The sequence below is a fragment of the Verticillium dahliae genome, genomic scaffold, assembly GCF_000150675.1.
Source record: "Verticillium dahliae VdLs.17 supercont1.2 genomic scaffold, whole genome shotgun sequence".
Classification (NCBI taxonomy): domain Eukaryota; kingdom Fungi; phylum Ascomycota; class Sordariomycetes; order Glomerellales; family Plectosphaerellaceae; genus Verticillium; species Verticillium dahliae.
In genome coordinates, this window is record NW_009276916.1 from 1,459,695 (window position 1) to 1,482,597 (window position 22,903).

The 22,903-nt window shown below is 56.5% G+C and overlaps 10 protein-coding genes across 10 annotated transcripts; 3 read left to right on the plus strand and 7 right to left on the minus strand.

The window, feature by feature from the left end:
• Positions 1-260: 260 nt before the first annotated feature.
• Positions 261-1,947, plus strand: VDAG_01302 (uncharacterized protein). Its single transcript, XM_009650188.1, has 3 exons — positions 261-656; positions 715-774; positions 840-1,947. The coding sequence occupies exons 1-3, from the start codon at positions 500-502 to the stop codon at positions 1,874-1,876; spliced, it is 1,254 nt and encodes a 417-aa protein (XP_009648483.1). The 5' UTR covers positions 261-499; the 3' UTR covers positions 1,877-1,947.
• A 243-nt stretch (positions 1,948-2,190) lies between these two features.
• On the minus strand, positions 2,191-2,991 carry VDAG_01303 (phospholipase/Carboxylesterase superfamily; the record flags this gene model as incomplete). The annotated part of the gene is made up of 1 exon (XM_009650189.1): positions 2,191-2,991. One exon carries the CDS (start codon positions 2,989-2,991, stop codon positions 2,191-2,193), a length of 801 nt encoding a protein of 266 aa, XP_009648484.1.
• Positions 2,992-3,587: 596 nt separating this feature from the next.
• Positions 3,588-5,844, minus strand: VDAG_01304 (alkaline phosphatase H; the record flags this gene model as incomplete). The annotated part of the gene is made up of 6 exons (XM_009650190.1): positions 3,588-4,098; positions 4,148-4,821; positions 4,877-4,955; positions 5,005-5,189; positions 5,249-5,271; positions 5,325-5,844. The coding sequence occupies 6 exons, from the start codon at positions 5,842-5,844 to the stop codon at positions 3,588-3,590; spliced, it is 1,992 nt and encodes a 663-aa protein (XP_009648485.1).
• Positions 5,845-7,367: 1,523 nt separating this feature from the next.
• VDAG_01305 (tRNA-guanine transglycosylase family protein) lies at positions 7,368-9,241 on the minus strand (the record flags this gene model as incomplete). The annotated part of the gene is made up of 3 exons (XM_009650191.1): positions 7,368-8,614; positions 8,672-8,870; positions 9,215-9,241. 3 exons carry the CDS (start codon positions 9,239-9,241, stop codon positions 7,368-7,370), a joined length of 1,473 nt encoding a protein of 490 aa, XP_009648486.1.
• A 603-nt stretch (positions 9,242-9,844) lies between these two features.
• Positions 9,845-11,869, plus strand: VDAG_01306 (LCCL domain-containing protein; the record flags this gene model as incomplete). Its single annotated transcript, XM_009650192.1, has 1 exon — positions 9,845-11,869. The coding sequence occupies one exon, from the start codon at positions 9,845-9,847 to the stop codon at positions 11,867-11,869; it is 2,025 nt and encodes a 674-aa protein (XP_009648487.1).
• A 123-nt stretch (positions 11,870-11,992) lies between these two features.
• Positions 11,993-12,931, minus strand: VDAG_01307 (copper homeostasis protein cutC). The gene has a single exon (XM_009650193.1). It carries the CDS (start codon positions 12,866-12,868, stop codon positions 12,059-12,061), a length of 810 nt encoding a protein of 269 aa, XP_009648488.1. The 5' UTR covers positions 12,869-12,931; the 3' UTR covers positions 11,993-12,058.
• Positions 12,932-13,504: 573 nt separating this feature from the next.
• VDAG_01308 (uncharacterized protein) lies at positions 13,505-15,584 on the minus strand (the record flags this gene model as incomplete). Its single annotated transcript, XM_009650194.1, has 3 exons — positions 13,505-15,312; positions 15,367-15,450; positions 15,530-15,584. The coding sequence occupies 3 exons, from the start codon at positions 15,582-15,584 to the stop codon at positions 13,505-13,507; spliced, it is 1,947 nt and encodes a 648-aa protein (XP_009648489.1).
• Positions 15,585-16,794: 1,210 nt separating this feature from the next.
• On the minus strand, positions 16,795-17,609 carry VDAG_01309 (uncharacterized protein). Its single transcript, XM_009650195.1, has 3 exons — positions 17,351-17,609; positions 16,963-17,301; positions 16,795-16,907 (listed from the first exon to the last, which is right to left on the minus strand). Exons 1-3 carry the CDS (start codon positions 17,573-17,575, stop codon positions 16,824-16,826), a joined length of 648 nt encoding a protein of 215 aa, XP_009648490.1. The 5' UTR covers positions 17,576-17,609; the 3' UTR covers positions 16,795-16,823.
• Positions 17,610-17,814: 205 nt separating this feature from the next.
• On the plus strand, positions 17,815-19,537 carry VDAG_01310 (origin recognition complex subunit 2; the record flags this gene model as incomplete). The annotated part of the gene is made up of 2 exons (XM_009650196.1): positions 17,815-19,367; positions 19,423-19,537. 2 exons carry the CDS (start codon positions 17,815-17,817, stop codon positions 19,535-19,537), a joined length of 1,668 nt encoding a protein of 555 aa, XP_009648491.1.
• Positions 19,538-19,988: 451 nt separating this feature from the next.
• VDAG_01311 (dolichol kinase) lies at positions 19,989-22,753 on the minus strand (the record flags this gene model as incomplete). The annotated part of the gene is made up of 2 exons (XM_009650197.1): positions 19,989-22,090; positions 22,156-22,753. The coding sequence occupies 2 exons, from the start codon at positions 22,751-22,753 to the stop codon at positions 19,989-19,991; spliced, it is 2,700 nt and encodes an 899-aa protein (XP_009648492.1).
• Positions 22,754-22,903: the final 150 nt, after the last annotated feature.

Here is a 22,903-nt window from a genome sequence, read left to right on the forward strand (position 1 = left end):
AACCAGGGGCTTGCGAGGGTGCGAATCATTCGCCGCCCCCGAAGAAGCAAAAGAATGACGGCGGAATAGGGGCAAAACAACAGATTCCTGGCCCAACAAACAGGTTTCATAGCCTCAGCCACGTCCCGATCTACAAAAGAAAACTATCGATAAGAGAACAGGTGGAGATTCCGATCATTGCCTGCCCTGCCGTGCCGTGGTCTCCACCAGAAACACCCCTAAAAGCCGAGAATAGAAGCAAATCCAGGGATCATAAAGCCGGGCCAGACCTCGTGTTCCCCACAGTCTGTGCTGGACGGGACGATGACCAGGGCACAATACGAGAAGACCTCATGCATGGTCCATCGGCAGGCTGCCTTAAGGAACGGTCGCCCCGGCCTGACCTTCAAAGGTTTGCCATGCTCCCAGTTTCTTATCTCGACGTCGAGCTTTGCTTTGCTTTTAGACACTGCAAAGCCGCACCTTTGTTGTCCGCGATCACCGCCAGCATCTCGCCACCATGTCTCAGCCAGCCATGATGCAGCCCATCGAGGAGGAAGCCCAGCCTGCCCAGCACAGGGACGACTTTCGTGACGATGCCGCCGAAGAGAACCAGCCGTACCCTGGATTGTTCTCCCAGGACACCATGCCTGCCATTATCGAATCATTGGTGATCGGTGAGTACCTCACGGCGTTGCATCCATGAGCACTCACGAGGACTAACGCCTACCGTAGACGATGTCGTTTCTGACGACGGAAAACAAACAAGCCCAGACCAAACGGGAGCAGCAAACGGTATAGACGAACACCTAGACGCACTGATTGAATTGCATAGTCTAACCTTTCTTTTTTTGACGTAGAATATCGAGGCCATCGACGACAGCAATCCTCCGCGAGCAGCCAGAGCAAGATTATGACGGCCCAGGAATTTGAGATGTACCGACGGGCGAAGATGATGCACCAGCACGAACTGGACGACGAAAGCGATTACTCGCAAGACGATAACGAACTTGACGACGTGGACGAAAGGAAAACGAAACAAGAGGCGTTCCAACACAGGGATCGCCAACAAGCGTACATCGCTGAGCAGCGGTACAACAGGCGAAAAGTATCAGGGGGTGGAGGTGTCGGGCAGCCAGACACGGGGGCTCGCCCCGAGTCACCGGCCGTCGCAGATGCATCGGTCGAGACATGGCTGTCGGCGTGTTCCAAGCGGCAGTCGAGCAGCAGCGACAAGACGCTTGCCGACCAGGTCCATGCTGCGGCAGCGGATCAAGATGATGAGGATGTCCCCGTCGCCTTGCTCCTAAAAGCAAGAGGCGCCAAGAAAAACGAGGGACACGAAAAGGAAAGGAGCCCGCAGAATACGCTTCGTCCCCCGAGGCCACACACTCGAACATCGAGCCGACAACTCGCCACGCCCTCGCCGCCGCAACCGCGAGCTCCCACGCGGTCTGTCACGCCATCCCCAGGGCTCGCCGCGACGGGCCATCACTACGGCCACACGATGCACATGAACAACTCGTCGCAAATCTCCTTGCAACGACCTTCCATGCCGAGGCCGCACACATCCGGCGGGCTGGTCAGTCGGATCGAAACCCTCGAGAGCCCAAGTCCCTGGAACAAGCGCCGTACTGAACCAGACCCCTGGCTGAGCGCTCCTTTGAACCCACGCCGGTTCTATGGTAGGGAGACGACTCCGCCGCCGCAGCAGTACCCCATGATGATGGGGAATCAATTCTTCCCGATGCAAGTCGCGCAGCCGCAGTATCCTGTTATGATGGGTGGACAATTTCCTCCGCCCCAGATGCAGCAGCAGCAGCAGCAGCAGTATCCGATGATGATGATGGGTGGACAGTTCATGGCGCCACAATATCAGCAGCGACCACTTTATTAGACACCATGGCCTGGTCAAGTAGAAACTTTGTAATCTCTAGCGTCTACGCAATCTAATCTTCATTTCGGCTGCTTCTGGCTTCATGTTCAGCTGAGCACGTGCTTGGAGAGCCAGCTTCTGTGTTCGACTGAGCACAACCCGTGAGCACCATGGGCCCTCTGCAGCTTCATTTTGAGGTCACACGTGAATTGCATGGCGATGCATGTCGACTTTTGGTATTTTATGATGTCGTCCTTCATTATCACCCTCGGTATCGCAAAACTCCTTTCATCGGCTTCTTGATCCAGCCATTCTCCCCATGCCCCCAATCATGCCTACACGCTCGGCCCCCCAACACCAGTCACGCCATCGTTGAGGCAGTCGGCAAAGAACTTCATGATGGGGACCATCTCCTCCTTCTCCCTCGGCATCGACACGCCCTTTCTCCTCCAGTGCGCAACCTCGACATTCTCAAACTCGGCCTTGAGCTCCTCAATCTCGTCCAGCTCAAACTGCAGCGCGAGGACCTTGGTCTTGGCCTTGCCCCGCGCGCTGACCGTCGGCACCATGGACCGCGGCAGCGGCCCGCCCAGCGACAGCACGCCCTTGAACGCCGCGTCCCCCGGCGCCTTGCCCTCCTGCTCCTCCTCGAGCGGCGGCCCGACCCGCAGCTTCGACGCCAGCCCCAGCGCCAGGGACCCGCCCTGGCCGAAGCCGAAGAACATGATGTCGCCGAGGCTCCAGCCGAGCTTGTCGATGAGGGTCTCCTTGATCAGGCGGTCGCGGACAATCGTCTCGGCCTTTTCGTACCCCGGGTCCGGGTCGATCTCGCCCGTGGCGTCGTCAATCTTGATGTCGTCGCCCCAGTGGAAGTTGCGCCCGGGCTGGGCGTCCGGGTCGCCGAGGAGCGCGAGCGGCAGGGTCGTCGTGCCCTGGACGGCGATGCTCAGGACGCCGGGGAGGTTGACGCCCTCTGCGAAGCCGGCGTAGGGGATCTCGTGGTCGCCGAGCCCGTGGAAGACGATGAGGAAGGACGTCGTCAGCTCGGCGGGCTTGGGCCACGTCAGGGCGATCTTGACGGCGGGGGAGGAGGCGAGGTGGGCAAAGTCGGCCTCGGTGGGGACGCGGGCGGGCATCTTGGCGTGCCTTGGATGTAGCGGATGAAGGGGTGCCTCCAATGCGTTCTGTCGATGTGCCTGGTTGCGTAAATGTCGTGATGGCTGAGGATGCGCTGAGATGCTTAAAGCTGACTGTGTGGGTGGGTTGAGTGATCGATTCACTTGCTTTGGTGGGGTCGAGATGACGTTGGCTCAGTGCGGCTGTCGAGGGGCACGACCCCGCTGTGCCTGCTACTAAGATTTCTTTGGGGCGGGGCGTTGGACCCCTAGTGCTAGTTGGGCGATTATGTCATCGGCCCCTTTCACGATCCCTTCACACCGGTCCTTCACTTTCTGAGTTTCTAGGACTAATGGCTCCTTTTACAAACCCCATTTTTTCAAGCAGAGTAGAGAAGAAATGACCGAAATCGGAGGCCAAGCCAAGCCGGAGGCCAGACAAAGGCACAGGTTGGTGAGCGCAGCGAAGTGCTCTAGCTATACAACGGCGGACACAATTAAGATTTCACTGTATTGGTAGCAAGAAGACTACATTATCAAAAAAGGCCACCGCCTTCCGCTCCCGCCAAACACCACGCTTCGCATGCATTAAATCAACATCACGACCTCTCCGTTCACTAGACAGCGCGCTTCCTCTTACAAGGGCTGTTGCTATCCCTGGGCTGACCGAGGCCGAAGCAGTTGGCCATCTTGTAGAAGATGTCCGTGTTGTCGTACGACCCGCCAAAGGTCTCCTGGCAGGGACCCATGGCGTACACCATGACGTCCGTCAGCGAGTGGATGCCCTGAGCCTCGTCGACGGGGATGGTGCCGTTGACGACGAAGCCGTCGGGGGCGTCCTTGGGGTTGACGTAGTTGTCGTTGGGCGCCAGAGGCACAGTCGGCTTGCGGGGCGACTCGTGAAGGCGGTAGTTCTCGCGGCGGTCGGGGTTGGCGCCGAAGCCGGCGGCGATGGCGTAGCGTGGAGTCCAGTTGAGGGGGAAGTTGGGGCCAGTGTTGTAGCTGACGTTGGGGTTGGGCGACGTGTATTGCGACTGGCCCGAGCGAGCGTAGGTGCCGACGGCGCGGCGCTTGGAGCGGGAGTCCTCCTGCTCGGCGAGGTACTTGGTATCGGTACCACCAAAGACGCTGTGCTGGTTAGCTTTGGTACGTACACCAAAAATAAGCTATCACTCACTCGAAGCCGTGGCCGTGATCCGCAGAGACCACGATCAGCGTCTCGTCGAGGATGCCGAGTTCCTTAAGCTTGGCAATCGTGGCGCGGACAGTATCATCGAGCTCGAGCAGGTCACCAAGAGCGCGGTCGTAGTCGAGAGCGTGCATCTGCTTGTCGATGGAGGCAGCCTCAGACATGAGGAAGAAACCATCCTCGCTGGCACGGTTGTGAAGGACGTCAATAGCCTTCAGGGTCATTTCCTTGAGACCGGGCAGATCCTTGGCGTCGCCATCACCACCGGCAGGGCTGTTCTTGAGGCCCTGGAGGTTGTTGGTGTAGACGTTGCGGTCGAGCCAGGTGGGGAGGTTGCCCTTGCAGAAGATTCCGAGGGCCTTCTCGCCAGAGTCAGCGGCCTCGAGAGCCGTCTTGTTCTGCGAAACAGTGTAGCCTTGGTTGGCAAACTCGGCATAGTAGTCCTTGCCCTTGTAGGAGCCGCTGCCGGGGATGAACTGCTCGGCACCGCCACCAAAGTAGACGTCGGGGCCCTTGTGGCTGGGCCAGGAGTAGTTGCTGATACCGTTCAGAGCCTGCTCGATCAGGGGTCCGTACTGCGAGCGAGCACGGGTGTGGCCAGTCAAGGCGATGGGGGTGGCATCGGCCATGAAGGCAGTCGACACAGCGCCCCAGATGGTGCCCTACACTCGTTAGTCTTGCTTGTAGCGAAAAGGGCCTGTTTGGGAGTGTACTCACCCAGATACGGGTGCTGAGCTCAACAATGGTCTCAACCTTGGGGTCGTCAAATGGATCGGGAGAAGAATCGGCGTAGACACTAGGGCCGATTAGCTCTGGCAGTGCATGTATTTTCCCATGTTGCTCACCCCATGGCGTTGACGGTGCTCTTGTGGCCGGTGTACAGAGCAGACGCCGAGTTGGCCGAGTCGGTGATGTAGGTGTCGATGGAGTGCGTCATCTGGTGACCAAGGACAGGGAAGCTGTCAAGAGCCAGCTTCGTCTGGTACTTTCCGTTGATGCTCTTGTGTCCGAGAAGACGAGCGGCAGTGATCTGTTGGGGGTATTATCAGTTCCTGGCACCATTGCAAATCTGCAATCTCACAACCATACCATGTTCGTGGTCATGCCGTCACCTAGAAAAGACCAATCAGCTGGATTCAGTAATTGAGCTGTATCTGAAACATACCAATGAAGAAGATGATGTTCTTGGCCTTCTTCTCCGTCGCCAGCGGTCGCACGACCCAGTTGGCGGTGGTCTTCTTGTCGCCATAGTAGCTCAGGCTGACCTCGTAGTTGCCAGGCTCGTAAATGGCGACACGGCGCCAGACCTTAGACGCCACATTGACGGCGGAGCTCTCCTTGGCATCCTCGGCGTAGAGGTCCTCGTACCAGTGGAAGGTCCAGGACTCGAGCTTCGGCTCCTTGTCAATCTTGAAGAAGTCCTCGAGAGACTTGGTCTCGCCGCCCTCCTTGGTGATTGTGACGGAGAAATCTTCGTCGGGAACGCCCTTGTTGAAGGCCTCCGAGCCGTTGACGGGAGCGTGAACCTCGACACGAAGGTCGAAGAACTGGCCAGGAAGAAAGTCGGACTGGTCGGGCGGCAGGACGCAACCAAGGTCGGGGCACGAGCCGAGACGCTGAAACGTCTGGGCTGAGACGGCAGAAAGGCCGGCGGCCGCGAGGGCGAGAATGTTGAGCTTGGCCATTGTGACGCTGAGCTTGATGCCTTCTCGCTTTCCGATCTCCTAGGTCGGCAAGGCTTCTTTGAAAAGGGGAGCTTCACAACGCTGGCGCAGAAGTGGCTGGACAAGGAAAGAACAACAAAAGACCGTTGGGCGGCTGAGATGGAGGGCTTCGAACTTATACGGCTCGGGGGGGGGGGTGATTTCCAAGCTGTCAAGCTATCGAACCCTGCCAGTCGCACGTGCCGATCCATGGACTTTTGCGAGGGTGCAGAGCTCTCGCTCGGCGCCGGATCCATTGTCATTGCTGCATGGCGCCAGGCTCAAGACGGCTTCGCGACCGCGGCTACGACGTGGTATGCAGAAACGGTGGTGAACCTGGTTTGCTCGTGGTGGGTTGACGAACCCAGACGGGCAGCCGTTGCAGCTGTTCTAAACCCTGCGACTGGGTACACGCGTGCGGGGCGAGCGCTCCGCTTGTTGGCTTCCCCAAGCGAGGGGAGGAAGGTCTGCATGATTCCGCTCGTTGGTGATAAGGCACAGGGCTGGGGTAGGGAGAAGAGAGATGACCGGTGATGGACAACGTGGGACGTTCAGCCGATCATGTTGACCGATGAGGGCACGTGCTGCACCTCTCTGTGTTGCCAGCTTGGCGGGTCAAGGCCTAGCGCGCTGCCAGTGCAGCGTGAGGGTGGAAATGAAGATCACCAAAGGGCATGCTCGAAGGTGTTCGCTCGCGTAGAGAGGAGAGCTTCTTCCGTGTCGACAAGGACCGAGTCAAGGTGGAGTTGAACAAGAAGAAGTGGGCTCAACAGACTAGCGGCCTGTCTGTCGGATCAGGGTCGAAAGCCGGCGGGTGTTACAACGAGGTGAGGTCAGTCCAGTTGAGAGGGGTAGCATGGTGCATTCGGACGCTTGCAGGATGATGATTCGTCAATGGCGAGCTCCCAGGTGCAGGGTTGTCGATGATCGATGATGCTGTTGATCTGGCGGAAAAGGCAAACCGGACGGCTCGAAGCCTCGTGGACGATTCCGAGCTTCTCATTGGCTGTGAGGGCTGACCGGGTAGGACCAGCATCGACGGTTCAAGGGGGACGTGAGGGGGAACCAGTTGGCCGAAGCTGCATGCAGCTGCCCGCTATGCACTAGTCTGGCTGTTGAATGTTGCACAGGTCTTGTGTTGGTCAATCTTTTTTTTTTTTTTTTGGCTCCCGTTCAGTGTTCTGAGGGTGGTGGGCTCGTACGTCAACATGGTTTTGCCGAGTCTTGGGAGCAAGTCGATCTGCTGTGTGAATGGCGAACAGAGAGCAGTTTGTCTTCCTTTACCTAAACACTGCGAGATATCGCGTCTCGAATCATGGAATGTCTCAGATTCCGAATGTAGCATTCTCCGGATTCCTGTCAAATTTGCAGATCACATCATCCGTCAGATTGCCGAACAGATCGTGCAGTGCATCAAGCATCCAGAGTGCCCACGGCCCGCCGCATGGCATCCTCGTCTGAGCGCACATCATGGCCATCAAGGTAGCAGAATGTTTTTCATTGTATTAATTGGCAAGCGCACCGCCCTCCTCTTTAGATGCGAAGCCCTTCTTGTCTAGCTCGACAGAGCTCTCATCCGGCACCACAGGGGTCTCCGTCGCGCTCCTTGCAGCTCGAGCAGACTCGCTCGTCGCATCACTGGGACGCACAGCGTCCTCTGCGCCTTCGCCGCCGTCGTTCAAGTTGGCCCACTTGCTCTCGTTGATCTTTGGTTGATTCGCAATGCCCTTGAAATGATAGCCTCGAGCTCTGGGACGTGAACCAGACCCGAGTGGTATTTCCGCCTCATACGTTGCCACGAACTGTTCTGAGAGCTCTTCGAACCGCGTGGGGCCTGCTGCAAAAGCGGCACGAATACCAGCAAAGAACTCGCCGACCACGTGGTGGTTGTGTATCTGCAGCAGCGTCCATGCGAGCATCTCGTTTGCGTTGAGGAGGTGGTGGATGTAGGCCCGGTGGTGCTTCGTGCATGCGTAGCACTGACAGCCAGGGGCAAGCGGTGTCACCGATGTGACGTGTTCGGGCGACCACATGCTGGTGCCCAGGGCCAGTGGGTGTTCGTGGGGACCCTCTGGGGGCGGGAACGTAAAGTCAAGCGCGATGCCCGCGTCAGAGGTGGTGTTGAGGAACGGCACAGCGCAAATATCGACGCCGGCAGCGATCTGCTCGAGGATCTGCTGGGGCGATGTAACGGTATGGAGCGAGAGTCGCGCCAGGGGCACCAGCGGCTTGTAGTGCTCGAGAACCGCTGGTAGTAGCTTGACATCGTAGATCGCCAGGCCTACCAGTGCGTCAATTTCGTCCTCGGACAATTGCTTGAGGTACTGCCACTGAACATGGTGCGGCACTCCCACAATGGGGGCAAACACTGCAGTTCCAGATTCGCGCAGCTTTTCCCTGCGGCTGGGCTTCAGGAACCGGGCCACCCACTCCTCGGTCCGGTCCGCCATGCGCACGAGTTTCTTGGCGGGCGGGCGAACACTTGTGTGAAAGAGTTCGGCGGGCGCAATGGCAATGTCGGGGCTGAGTGCTTCGATGTGCGCGGCATATGTATCGATAGGCAGCGTCGACGCTCCAGTTGACGTCCAGATGGAGAGCGACTGGCTGCCGTTGCCAACTGGCGTCTTCACCGGCGTGCATCGGCGCGGGCCCATGATGGTCACCATATCTCGGGGGAAGCCTGTGAAGGCGTGCAGCGGTCTGGCCAGCGTGGGCGGAGCGCTTAGAATAGGCGGGCTCTTCTTCTCGATGACTAGAGGGGTTGGCATGAGTCTCAATGTCCTGTGCGAAAGCGTCTTGGGGCACTTACAATCCTCGAGTGCCATGTAAGCACCTCCAAAAGTTGCGTGTTTTGAGAGAATATCTGGCGTGACATGAGGCACGGTTCCCCTTGATGAGATGGCGATGAAATGGGGTGTGTCGATGACTTTACGGTTAGGCAAAGCAAGGCTACCTAGCCTCGCCGCCGAGCCCTGTTGCAGCGCTGACTGTAGAACCTTGAAAGCCATCTCGTCTGGTGATGCCTCATTTGAGGACGTTGGACCGTTTATCATAATAACATAGTCCTTTCCTCTGCTGGATGGGTGGGAAAGGGAAGCGAAGAATGACGAGTAGGCAGTGAGCTTGTGGGAATACGAGAAGGAGAGGGAGAGGCTATGATGCCGAGCCTAACGAGGAGAGAGTGCGAGAATCAAAGGAATGTATGCGATCACTCTGGCTGTTCTGAGCTATGGCCAGTACCTACTTACCTACCTACCTAGGTAGGTGAAAGGGAAAGGGCAACTTTGGCGGGAACGTCGATCGCACGAAGACAGCCGCTGCTTGGTCGTGATGACTTCGCTGAATCACTCACTAGCCCACTAAATTTTACCATAGCCATCGTGTCCCCCACGCAAGGCCCCCATTCGACGTTTCTCTCCAGCCACATATGCCCTCACTAGCCACTCCCTACCTGATCTCTCCTAGCTTTATCGATTCCATCATGTGGCTTTGCCGAACAGTAGTCGCTTCACACTGCATGCAGGGACCCGGGGCCAGTGGGCCAATCACTGGAACATCCCCACCAACGTTGCTCTACGGCTTCTTCGGGATGGATGTCCCTAGGCACGCCCTGGTCCAGCTGATGGGTGCTTGATTCAGTGCCGGCAGTCTTGCGACGTGCTCTCATGACCTGGATAAGGTCTCGGTTGTAAATGCTAAATACACAGCAGTTCTCCTGCCCACAACGCCCCTTTCCGCGGTGTTTGTCGAAACGCCAGTTTCAAGACCAAGACCGCCAGTACATGTTCTGCTTTGACAGCGCAACACCACCATCACCCATCATCGATTTAGTAAGCTCGGATCGCGCCCGAGTGGCGGCCCCATCCGTGGCGCTTTCCAAGAAATGCTGACGGATCGGGTGCGGCACAGCCAAACGAAACACTCTAGGAGTCGCGGGGGGCATTGACATGCCCTTCGTCTTCTCCAACACAACAGCAACAGAATGAGCGACGATGGCTTTGCCGAAAACGCTCCCCTCCTAAGCAGCATGGAACGACAAGAAGCCACCGAGAGACCTGCTGCCGAGCGAGGTGATGCCACTGCGTCGGCGGCCGACCATCCCGACGCCCCGATCCCCGATTCCACCACCACCGCCCAACAGCGACGCGAGCTCGAGGTGGAGGACGACTCATCGACTTCCACCCCGAGGTTCTTGCAGGATGATCGAAACGGAAAGAGATGGAAGTGGGTGCCGTACCCCGTATACCGTTTGTGGAAAGCCACAGCGACCTGGGCACAGGGTCCCCAGAACCCGCGCGATTGGAAGATCAAGCCCGTCTTTCCGCGCATCCAGGAGTACCCTCTGCTGCTCGTTGAGAAGTACCTGCCGAAAAGGAAACAACGTCTTGCTGTCGTTTTTTTCTACGTAGCCATCTGGGCTGTCACCTTTGCGCTTGTCAAGCGAGCCGAGACGCTCGCCACCGAGATCGAGGGCTGGGGCACACCTTCGGAGATTGGGTGCGGCGCCACGTACTGGGGCGCCGGAAACCGATGCGGCATCAATGGTGTCGACTGTCGGCCGTTCAATGGCAGTGGTTTTGCCTTCAGGTGTTCGGCGAACTGCCGATCCGTTCATGTCCTCAATCCCCGCGCTGTTGGCGATCAGGAAATCGTCTACCAGCCCTTCGTCATCGGCGGCCCCAACGGCCCCAACGGCACGAACGATGCTTTCTACCGCGGCGATTCATTCATCTGCGAGGCTGCTATCCACGCGGGCGTCATTTCCAATGAGAGAGGAGGGTGTGGTGTTGTGAAGGTGGTCGGCAGACGGCAGGACTACGTCAGCTCGAGCCACCATGGCATCAAGAGCGTTGGCTTTGACTCCTACTTCCCACTATCCTTTGTCTTTGAGCAGGACATTGAGTGCAAGTCTCGCGACATGCGATGGGATTTGCTGGCCGTCTCGGTCGTCTATACGTCTGTCATGTCGCTATTCACCGCCTCCTCGGCTCTCTTTTTCTTCGCCAACTTCGTTGGTATCTTCTGGCACGTCGGCATTGCATCGGACCCCCCAGGACACTCCAGCATAGCTGGTCTCGTCTCGAACATCCTCGGAAAGTTCCTGCCCGCCATGTTCTGTGCCTATGTCATGTACGACAAGATGGGAGGCCGCCGTTTGCTCCGCGGCCTCACCGCGCAGGTCGAGAAGACGGTGCTTTGGCTCGGCGCCTGCTGGGTGGGCGCCTTGACTAATTACACGCTCGACTTCATTCCCATCTCAAGATTGACGGGTCACGACCTGCAGCAGCAACCGGGCGCCAAGGCCGCGCTCGCCATCATCGTCATTGTCTTGTTTGTCATCGTTGTCAAGCAGATCTGGTTCTTTAGGCAGGAAGGTCGGCTGCTGAAGTACCTCAAGCTGTACGCGCTCTTCGTCGGTGGCATCGTCATTTGCCTGCTGCTCCCGGGCCTCAACTTGCGCATCCATCACTACATCTTAGCCCTGCTGCTGTTGCCAGGCACGAGCATGCAGACGCGGCCCAGCCTCTTGTATCAAGGTCTCCTCGTCGGTCTCTTCATCAACGGCATCGCGCGCTGGGGCTTTGACCCTCTGCTGCAGACGGGCGCCTCCCTTCAAGGCGATGCCCAGCATGGCTCGCCCCTGCCCGTCATCAGGGCCCCCGAAATCAACCTTGGCGAAGCCCTGTGGACGGCCAACTTCACCTGGGCGACGCCTCCTGCCCCTCGTTTTGACGGCATTAGCGTACTCGTCAACGATGTGGAGAGGTTCCGGACATATTTTGACGATGGCGAAGGTTCCGAGACGAGTTTCTTGTGGGAACGGAAACCAGAGCTGCGTCACAATGAGTATTTTCGCTTCGCATACATGGAGGGCACGCAGACGTGGGACTACACCAAGGCGGGCAAGTGGAACACTGAGGGCGAGTGGACTGAGATGAAAGCTGGCCCGAGCAAGGTCCGGGCGCGAGAGCTTGAAGGGAGTGAAGTGATTAAGCACAAGCGGTGAGCGGTTTGATGCACATAGATGCATACATGTTCTTGGAGATCTGCGGTGATGGTTCCTTAGGTCGGTGGATGGATTGTTCGCCGACTTAGACACAGATCACGATGGATTTGATGGCTAGATGGATGCATAATTAAATACCCAACCTCGAGTCATTCCCTCATACGAATACAAACGTCAATTACAGGCTCCTTATTCGTCTTCATGGCTATCAAAGTTCGACCCTTTGCATTGCAGCAGCATCTTGCTTGCCTCCACAGGATCGATACTTTCTACCTCTCCAGCAACAAGGCAGCTCGAATGCGCCCACACGCTCTGGGGCTCAACATCCAGATGTCCCAGAACACTCCCAATATTACCACTCCTGACTCCGCCCCCAATGATGATCGTCAACCTTCCTTGCGCTTTCCTGGTCACAACCCTCAAGATCTCGACGTTCTCCGGCGCCCGTCCCGGCCCTCCAGACGTCAAGATGGCATCGAAGCCACAGGCAGCAACACTTTGTATGGCTTGCTTGACCTTGGCCTCCTTTTCATCCAGACTGACTCCCTCCAGTCCAGCAACAAGCTCGTCAAAAGCCCGATGAAATGTGCACACCAAGCCTCCTGCCGCCTCCACCAGCTTTGAATTCCTCTCGCGGTCAGCCTCAACCCCATGCGCCCCTCTTTTTAACACTCCAAACACGAACCCATCCCCTCTCTCCGCTTTCAAGCCTCCATCGGCGCGCAACCTCTTCACGTCGGTGAGCATGGTCTCGAACTCTGCCTCTGAATACACGAAATCCAACCCTTCAGCGGGGGGTCCCCTTGGCCGGATCATGACTCGATTCGGGATCGTCAACGAGGAAGATACAGCGCGCAGGTCATCGAGAGTGGGCGTCAGGCCTCCGGCGGGATACGAGCCTTGTGCATTGAGCTCGATGCGCTGGGCGCCGAGAGACTGAGCGTGAAGAGCTGCCGCCGGAGAGAAGACGGGGATCTCGAGAGATGTGGCTGGCGGCATCGTGATAGTATCGCGGAGCGTGATCAGCACGAGTCTGTAAAGTGTACAAGACTGTCAAACAGTGGAAGAAACAAGTCGTGCGCTGTTTTGTTCTGGGATAACGGACGAACTTGGTGAGAGCTTCATGTAACGTTGTAGAGCTCTTAGTCAGCTGGTGGATCTGCCTACTCCTCAGGGGCTCACGACGTGGCAGAGGATGTTCGCACTCAACGGTCCTTCGGGTCTTCTCGTATGAAGGATCTATGAGTCGTCTGGTGCTGAATGCTGTTCTTGCGCTGCCTATTGTGTTCGGTGTTAAGTATGGTTCAGAGCATCTTTGCAGTCTCTCGTCACGGTTAAGTTCTGAAAAGCAAAATCGATTACTACCTAGGTACCAAAGCCGGCGTCAAACCGGGCAATTCTCCAAAGATGCAATCCCCAATACAGGAGCAACCTGCTGAATGGAAGCCCAGCTCGATTTCCTGATTCTTGGTATCCCTAAAACCGACGATGCTTCGTGTCTCCTGATCTGTCGGAGGCCTTCCCTCAAGCGATGCAACCTGACTGCCACCCATGTTCTCTTCTATCTTGTACTGGGTGCATCATTTCCCCATCTTGATTCACTGAAGCTCAGCGCGTTGTACGGGCAATGCGGATCTACTGCTCCTCTTTTGCGTCATCCTCGAGGTGTCGGCGCCGAATGTCAGCGTTGATTTCAGCGTCAAGGCGCAAGGCCTTCTCAACACGAGCTTGACGAGCCACTTCAACTTCATCGTCACACCGCTTGACTGACTGACGGGTCTCTTGATCGCGGCCGGTGTCCTCCTCCTGGGCATTGCTACCAGAGGCGGAGTGCTGGCCACCACTTTCCTCAGCAGCAAGACCCTCGGTCTGCAAGAGTGCGGCGCGAGCCAGTACGTCAAGATTGCGTGCATACCCAACTTCTGCGGTCGGTTCTTCGGGTTTTACAGAGCCTTGTCCTCTATTACGGTAGGGCTCCAACTGCTGGCTAGCAGAAAAGGCCGGGCCGCTGGAGTTGACCGTAGAGAGCCGGCTGCGGTGCACACTCGCATGTTCGCGCTGTGGGGCAGTGCGAGCATGGCTGATTTGCTCGCTGAGTACTCGATCTCCATGGGTGTTGTACGCATTGATATGGTCGTTTGCGGTGCGATCAGGCCCGGCCAGGGGCAGTTCGCGGTCGGGTGCGAGATCCAGGGCGGGGACATAACCGTAGCTGGAAGTCGTGGCAACGTTATCAAAAAGCCGACGAGCTGTTTGGGCCTCAGGAGTACGCGGATATTCCGCTCGCCGCTCGCGCTGTCGGTAGTGATGAGGGCGAGTGTCCGTGGCCGAGTCATGGTCAGAGTGGTGTTGCGATGTAGGTTCAGATTCGGTTGTGTCTCCTGAGCGCGGAACGCCGCTGCTCTCCGGCTCGGCTTGGTGGACATGGTGTTGTCCTTCTTCAGCCTCATACGCATCTTGCAACAGGATAGTGCTGGCGGTCGAGGGCGAGCGTTCGCGCTCATTGGCAATCTGACGCGGACCTTCCACCCGGCCCACATTCTCGAGCTGGGCGCCGCCCTCCCAAGTGCGACTTCCGAAATGATGGTGGTTTTCAACAGACTGGCCACCTGTCATGGTATAAGGTGGTCCTTCGTAAAAACCGCGGAACTCCTGGTACGCATGCTCGGGGGCACTATTGCCCCGTTGGGCGTGATAGTGGCGTTGATCCGAGCCGGAGGCTTCCTCTCGGGCTCTATGTTCGTAATCGTCTTGCGAATATGCCGGACGTTCGGGTCCGTGGTCGCTTACGGGGACCTGTGAGTACTCAGGGCTTGGTTGCATGGATGGACCTTGCTCATAGAAGTTGTTGCTGTAGTACGGCTGAATATGTTGATTAGTGTAGCGACCAGACATATCATTTTGGAGTCGATAAGGAGCTTCCCCATAGCTGTTACGCCACTGCTCGGGGTATTCTTGGTAATCAGGAGTCTGGGCATAGTAATCCTTCTGGTAGCCACTGAACCCTTGGCCTTGATCCTGGCCACGGTGATAGCCCTGCGAGCGTTCGAATGAAAGCTGGGCATGGTGTTGGTTACCATAATAATGAGGGCGAGAGTGGCGGTTAGCTTCCAGATGATGAGAATACGGCGAGGCGACTGAATCCTCAACAGGTCGACGGCGGTAGTTCTCGTCGACTGAGGGCAAAGGCCGTTGATCCTGCATCGAAACACGAGTGCGCTCCTGTTCCTTGGCGGTAGGCCCCACGTGAGCGTCCCGAACTTTGCGACGGGGCCGCATTGGGTATCGAGGGGCGCTGCTCTTGTCACCATCGCCGGTATCAGAAGGCTCGTGGATGCTGCTCGAGCGATTGCCATCCTCGTTATCCTCATCGACCATGCGGTTGGCCTCATCGGCCATGCGGTTGACACGCTCAAATGCCTTCTTGGCCTCATTCTCCTCGTCTAGAAGGTCCTTTGTCAGTCTGAGGATTAAGAGTAGGGTGTGTTATTACTGACTTTTCATGCGGTTATACTCCCTGACGAAGGCGTGGGCGTTGGGGGAAGGTCGGCCCTGCTCAATGTTGAGGAAGTAGTGCTCGACTAGTAGTGCAAGAAAGAGCCATTGTTAGCCATGATCTCCGGTCATAAATGTTGGGAGATTTTGTGTGAGAATACTTACAAAGGCTGAGGGGGGTGTAGGTTCGGCGGGCACCCTCACCCATATGCGTGAACATCTCATCTGTGAGCTGCGTCCAGCTTCTTTCCTTGTTTGCACGATCCTTGCCGACGCGTCTCTGAGAGAAGGGAATGATCTTCCGCTAAAAGACCTTCTCCTCCGCTAATGACCAGGTCTTGCCACCCATTGTGACCGTTCAGCCTCTGGCGTTGTGGGTTCGCTGATGCTTCGTGTTGACTTTCGTGGGGTTTCGTGGTTTCGTGGTTTTGTTATTTCGTGGTGATGTGGTTTCGTGATTCCGTTTAGTTTCACGATTCCGTGTGGTTTCGTGATTTCGTGTGCCTTCCTGCTTCGTGCACTTTCGTGTTAGCCTGTGCTGCTTTTCGCGCTCTTGCCTGCTTTCGTGCAATTTCGTACTGCCTCTGTGTTTTCGTATGCAAAGGAAATATAACACCCTGAAAGTGTGTACTTTGAAACTTACTACTCATATCAAGACTACCACGTAAAGAACGAAATCTGTTTCATGAAAAAAGTAGCCGGAGGGAAGGACGCAATGCGGTTGCCGATCTTCCGTATGGTATGCTGTACTTGATTCACCGCGATACTTTTGTGAAGGACGAAAAGCCGGGTTGAAGATTTAAGGAGGAGCACCTCCGGATGCCGGCTTTCGTGTTTTACGTTGCCTTTTAAAGGCTGGTTGCTCTTGATGTCGGTTTCGCCAGAAACAACGGAATCTCATGATCATTTATGAAGTGGATGAGGATAAAGCAGATAATTAGGGAGAGGTCGGTGGTCCGGGCGCAGGTGGTCAGCGGTGAATATGAGGCCCTGTCTGTGATAATAAGTCATCCACTCAAGGAGGGAAATTAACATAAATGATACGCAGTCTCGCCGTGAATTAACATGGGTAGCTGAACAGCTTCACTGTATGCGTCACGGGCCTCTTCAACAGCGTACCTACTCTGAGCTGATGGTCAAGAATAATAGCAGGGTATCAAAGCCAAAAGTCGTACATGAATTCGGCCCAACATGATGAACATGGTCAAACCGGAGATGCCATGTCTGCTTATATGAGACAGAAATGGTTAACAGCAGCATCTTGACAAGACCTGCTCCCAAAATGACACAGAGGGGCCGAGAGAATCTCCAAACTCTCTTCCTAATCATACAACGCCAAGAAAGGCATCACTATGCATGACGATACGCAAACATATTGCAGGCAGGTATCTTTCGGTTGAACGTTGTGGTTCCTTGCGCCGGGCTCAGAAGTTGGACAAATGATGCAGACCGTACCTTTTTATTCGAATTGACTCGACGGGTCTTGAGTTTGATAGCCCCTCGCCAGGAGTGAAGCGGCTAGCCTTCTTTCTAGCCGGGAGAACTGTCGAATGGTTCAGTGAAGAACAGCTGCAATGCAATGTGGGCCGACAACTCACCATGCTCTTCTCTTGATTGGGAACGACACCATCCTTGACCCAAAAGCCCCAGCTACCCATCATATTGGCCATCATGATATCAGTACTTAAGCGGTCTCCAACAACAGCAACTTGTGACGGATGAGAGACGCCAGTTTCAGGGTGTTGCCTGAAGTACTCCATGATCTCGGCACCGCAGCCAGGCTTCTTCGATGAGTGAGGCAGCACAGTGAGGCCTGTCCCTGCCTCGAGCTCTGCAGCCATGGCTAGGTTCCCGTCATAACTGGTCGCACCCGCCGTGTTCGACACTATGAGAAGGCGACGGCCGGGGTACGCTGCTTTCAACTCCTCGAAACGGGTCTGAACAGGTTAGCGATTGGATGCAGATTCAATCTGGGAGGATGCTTGCCTCATAAGGTTTGTATACATGGTTGGTTTCGGGAACTGCGAAACAGTCGTCCTTGTCCAAGACGACGGCTCTGATATCGGCTTTCCTGCCTTGTGCCTCAAGGACCTTGTTCAAGGGTATTGGTAGATCATTGAATGTGGAGACGGTTTGATGCGGAAGGCAAAGAGAAGGCCTGGCAATGAGTTTGAAGATATTCAAAGACGCGGAAAGATTGAGATTCATCATGTGATGCCAGGCTTTGATGAGCGACCGCAAGGGTGATGAGAGGTGTATCCGAGGAACTGAAGGCACCCTCGTCGCTTGTCGTCGGCCGTGGTTGACAGCTTTAGAAGCTTGGACCACATTTCTCGGCAGACGCTTCGCGACTCGAAACGCGTCTTCCAATTTAATGGATCAGCACCCTCAAAGCCTGGATAACGTCGAAAACCGCAGGCATCGCCGACGCAGTGCCTGATTCCTGCAAAATGGTGCGACGAAAACCCCTACAAGAAGAGTCAGCTGAATCGCCAAGCCGATCATCAGTCAAACGAGCCCGACCAGACCCGGAGGATGGCAACGACACGCTGGCGGAAACCCCTTCGAAAAGGCAACGAGGCTCTCTTCAGCTCAAAAAGATTGCAGATGTCTATGATGTGCCCGACGACGATCTCCCGAAAGATTCAGCATCTGAGATCGAGCAACCAACACCAACTCCCAAGAGAAAACGAGGGCGGCCTCGAAAGGATGCGACACCGCTGACCAACGGTATCGCGACACCCTCCAAGTTGCGACAATCACAAAACCTCGAAACGCCAACAAAATCCACTGGTACCAATGGCTTTACTCCACGGAAAAAGGCAGCCGTCGACCGTTCTGCCAAGCGAAAGAGTGCCAGGGCACTAATTGAGCGCGTCGTTGGCGACGACATCAGCGAGGAGGAGGATGAAGGCGGGCTTGCCAGGGCTATCTACGAGTCGAGCGAAGACGACGACGAGGACGACACAGAAGCTGCGGCGGCGACAACCCCATCGAAAAAGACTCCAGCACGAAAAGGGCGGCCGCCAAAAATACGATCACCGACCCCTCCACGCGATCTTCCTGCGCACGAGATGTACTTTGAACACAACAAGCCCGGCCGCACCAAAACCTCCAACAACACCCTCGCCTCGATCGACCTTCTCACGCACGACGAGTACTTCTCCATAATCCGAGACCTCAAAGATCATCACGCTGAGGACCTCGTTTTCCTACAATCCCTTCATGAGGGCTCTTTCGGCCAATGGTCTTTCGAGCTCGCCGAGGGCTTCAGCCTGTGCCTCTACGGGCTCGGCTCCAAGCGCCCACTCCTCACACGCTTCGCAGAACACACGTATGCCAAGATTCAGAAGCACGATCGTCACAAGATTGTCATCGTGAACGGCTACGTGCGAACCATCACCCTGCGCGACATTCTCAACACAGTCGCCTCCACCCTCGCCCTCGACCCAACCCACAAACTGCCCGCCCAACCGTCCGCCATGCTCCAGGCCCTGCTCTCGCACCTCACAGAAGCCGGCATGACCCTGACCCTGCTCCTCAACTCCATCGACGCCCCGCCGCTACGCAAGCCCGCCACACAGCAGGCCCTCGCCGCCCTCGCCGCGCACCCCAACATTCGCTTCCTCTGCTCGGCCGACACGCCCGACTTTTCTCTCCTCTGGGACGCCGCCCTCCGCGCCTCGTTCAACTTTCTGTTCCACGACACGACGACGTTTGCCAGACCGGCGGCGGAGCTCGACCCCGTGGACGACGTCCATGACCTCCTCGGCCGTCGCGCCCGCGCCATCAACGGCAAGGAGGGTGTTGTCTTCGTGCTGGCCAGTTTGCCGGAGAACGCGAAGAGCCTCTTCCGTCTGCTGGTGGCCGAGGTGCTCATTGCTGCTGAGGACGGCGATGACGGGGATGACAGTGCGGCCGTGGAGTACCGCATGCTGTATAACAAGGCTGTCGAGGAGTTCATCTGCAGTTCGGAGATGGCGTTCCGAACGCTGCTGAAAGAGTACGATACTCCCTGTCTGCGAGCAAACCACGAGACGCGCTAACTTTGCGAACAGGTTCCACGACCATCAGATGATTACGAGCAGCAAGGACGCCATTGGGACAGAGTTGCTGAGCGTGCCGTTCCGCAAAGATGAATTGGAGGGTATTTTGGAGGAACTCATGACATGATGCTGCCACGTAAAGCATTTTGCACTGTAATGTTTGGGAAGCCGAACGTAGATCTTGCGGCGTCCAGGAGAAAGGGGGAACAAGCATCAAGCATGGCAATAGGTGGTCTGCGGCGTGGGTGCCTATATAGGCTGGCGTTATGGCTTAATACACATTCAGAAGTCAATGTGTAGCGTTGCTTCTGCTCACACTCACCTGGTCATTGTGTAGTAGATATCAAGCTGCCTGCAAGACGTCAGGCATTCCTCTTGTCTTTCTAGTCTTAGAGACCTGGCACCAATGCTGGCTAACAAACATCGTTCGACATGTCGAATAATCAATGCTTCATTACTTCGTTGAAGTGCCTCTACCGCATAAATAAACCCCAGCCGTTGGGTTACTGACCATATTTAGATCAATCTCCCCACTCTCCAAACGCCATTAAATCCCACGAGGCCACACAGCCACTTATTTACACGCCCAAACTTTTTACGCACGTCCACAGCACAATAGGCACAATGACATTGTCGTTGCCCCCCGTGAGCACCGCCTCAGTCAAGCTCGCCATGGTCCCGCACACGCCGGCGTTCCGCGTCGCAACCGCCCAGGTCGTCTGCTGCTTGGCAGCCACAGGCCACCCGCCGACACGCAGCCACGTCGTCGCCGACATGAGTCCTACAAAGACAGCGGCGGCAAAGGCGACGCTGCCCTCGAGGCTCTTGCCACCACCCCAGATCCACTTCTTATGGCCGTAGCGGCGGCCGATGAGCGAGGCGGCGGCATCGCCGAGGCCAACGCAGATGACGCCCGCGACCATGCTGACTTCGCGGGTCGGGACTTCCCAGCCGGCGAGGGGATCGTCTTCGAGCTTTGCGGACGAGCTACGGGGCAGAGTCGCGAGCGCGAGCCAGAGCGGAATAGCGCAGCCAATCAGGAGAAAAATGTGCGAGATCACGACAGGGCCCTTGTTATCGCGTCCGTCGACATAGGGAGTGAGGAAGGATGCGATGGGGCACGAGAGAGGCGGGAGCTGGCTGGCGCGGAGAAGGTCGACGACGAGGAAGATGGCGAGGGCGAAGGATAACGCAAGACCAACAAACACGGGGTCGACGTAGGTTGTTGGCAGAATCATGGCAACCATCATAAAGTGGAAGACTTTGCGCCTCGTGTCGACCTCAAACTTCGGATCCAAGTTGACCACGACGATCAACCCGAATGCGATGACGATGAGCCAGTAGACACCTATGAGGAGCCTTGTGTTTGCCTCTCCAAAGTCAGCGTGGCGTATGTGCTGCACCCATCCGAGGTGACAGGACTCATGAATGTCATCCAGACGCGGAGGGATGAAGATCCAGCGCTCTAAGTCGTTGCTCACGACTTGGAACCTGAACCATGGCAGGTCGCCGAATAGGTAGCCCAGAGCCCAGCCTATCGCCTCATGACCGTTCAGAGCGTAGCGGCCAATGTGGTCCCTTGTTGGAAGTAAGATGATCAATACTATGCCAACATGCACGTACGCTGAGTAGATCCACCTTTTCACCGTGGCCTGCGTCTCTGTGAGTCGGAAGAAAGACCGCACGGTAGTAGAGGATGTTCGTTTCCTCCTGCCGGAGTGGGTATGCGTCATGGACCGCTGAGGACGATTGACGACGGGCATCGTACTGGTCCTGCCGAACGCGAAACCACTTGCCGAAGGGGACGGCACACTCGCCGATGTTGAACGACCTAGACTACCAGTCTGATGCGAGTTGAGGTCGCTAGCTGTGAAGGTACGCACGCGTGATGGCTTCATCAGAGGACCGTTTGCTGTGTCCTCGTCCGAGTCAAACACTTCGGACGCGGATTCTTCGGCTGGTGACCGCAAAAAATCACGTCTAGCACGCTGTGGCAACAGTGCGTTCTTGACCAGGCCAAACCATGACCCGCCGGGGGAGAAGGAGGTACGCCTGAAGCGAAGCCTTGGGACCCTAGCCAAGGCGATGCCCCATCGTATGACTGGCCCACACAATGTCAACACAGTGACGCCACCCACCCATAGTAGTGACTGCAATATGGTGGCCTGCGGTGAATGGGCGAGAAGAAGGACGTTGATCAGCCCGATAGAGAGGAGTTGCAGCTCGGCTGTGAGCAGACTGGTTGTCGTCATGTGATGCAACACCACCAGGAGCGATTGGTGTAATGGGTACAGCAGGACAGCCGTCTCAGGATCAATGGTCGGCCTGTCTGGTCGGAGGGTTGCAACAAGATCTTTCGGTTGTGCGCGTGCAATGGCCAGCGGGATACAGGATAGGGCCCAATGAAAGGTGCTGGTGACTTCGAGAGGCTGGGCCGTTGGGATCAAAAATTTGGGCATGGCGCTGATGCTCAGGATGATGTTGGGGAGCACAACCCCACGATTATCCATTGCCACAAGAATTGAGACCAGCATGGTGATGCAGGGAGGGTACAATATGGACGCTGGGTCGAAAATAGTTGGTATGGAGAACGGAGGCCATGTTGGAGGGTTGCGATTCCGGTACGCCCATGACACAAGGCGCACAGGGTAGAGAAGCATCAGCGATGCCGATAGCGCCACTATTAGGGAAAGTTCTGCATGATATTAGTACACTCGACCTCTTGCATCTTCTGAGGCCACATACCTTGATTCCATTCTCTCAAAATGGGCCTTACGGTATCATTGGTCCAAAGAATGCCGAAAAGAACTCCAGAGATGATGAACTCGAGGGTTCGTCGAATAAGCTCCTTTGTGCGCCGGTAGTTTCGGTCTTCCCAGAAATTGAGCTCCTTTTCCGGTTTCTCTTGGCCCTCCCCAAGCTTCCCATGGCTGCTACGGTCCCCAAAGTACGCTGGCGATAGGAGTGGCGAGGATGTTCCCGATATGAGCTCGTTGCGCCCGCGAAGCCCCTTGTGCGACGGTATTCTAGGCGCGGGTAAGCCCTTCAGAAAGTGTTCGTCATCGGCTTCGGTGCCGCTGTCACTGAGTGGCGTCGACTCCTTTGTGAAGGAAGGGAACGGCGACGACGGCTCGCTGCTGTCGTCGGAGCGGGCGGGGGAGGGTGCCGATGTTGGGCCCGCCGCAGAGGTTGCGGGGAACGCAAAGCGATGCGCAGCATGTGGGAGCTCGGCACTCAGGTGGTGGTAAGGGTGAGGTGTTCGGTTCAGAGATCGGAGCTCATCGATGTCGTTCGCATCGTCGCGCGGGGCGAGTGATTCGGGTTTGAGGCGATCGGGTGGCATAGCTAGAGGTCGGTCTGTCACGGATTCGAGGCCACCATTTGAAGACGCCAACAAGGGGAGCTCCAGGATCGAGACCTCTGTGAAGGTGCACGGCAGGGGATGATGCGCCGGGGAGCGGGTGTCTCACGTCATGATACGATGCCGGGATGA

Coding starts and splice junctions, on each gene's coding strand:
- VDAG_01307 (XM_009650193.1), bottom strand. CDS start 12,868: ATGCCGCCAGCCACATCTCTCGAGATCCCCGTCTTCTCTCCGGCGGCA.
- VDAG_01309 (XM_009650195.1), bottom strand. CDS start 17,575: ATGATGAATCTCAATCTTTCCGCGTCTTTGAATATCTTCAAACTCATT. Junction 17,302..17,350: donor ATGTATACAAACCTTATGAG/GCAAGCATCCTC, acceptor TAACCTGTTCAG/ACCCGTTTCGAGGAGTTGAA. Junction 16,908..16,962: donor CCAATCAAGAGAAGAGCATG/GTGAGTTGTCGG, acceptor ACCATTCGACAG/TTCTCCCGGCTAGAAAGAAG.
- VDAG_01302 (XM_009650188.1), top strand. CDS start 500: ATGTCTCAGCCAGCCATGATGCAGCCCATCGAGGAGGAAGCCCAGCCT. Junction 657..714: donor TATCGAATCATTGGTGATCG/GTGAGTACCTCA, acceptor CGCCTACCGTAG/ACGATGTCGTTTCTGACGAC. Junction 775..839: donor CCAAACGGGAGCAGCAAACG/GTATAGACGAAC, acceptor TTTTTGACGTAG/AATATCGAGGCCATCGACGA.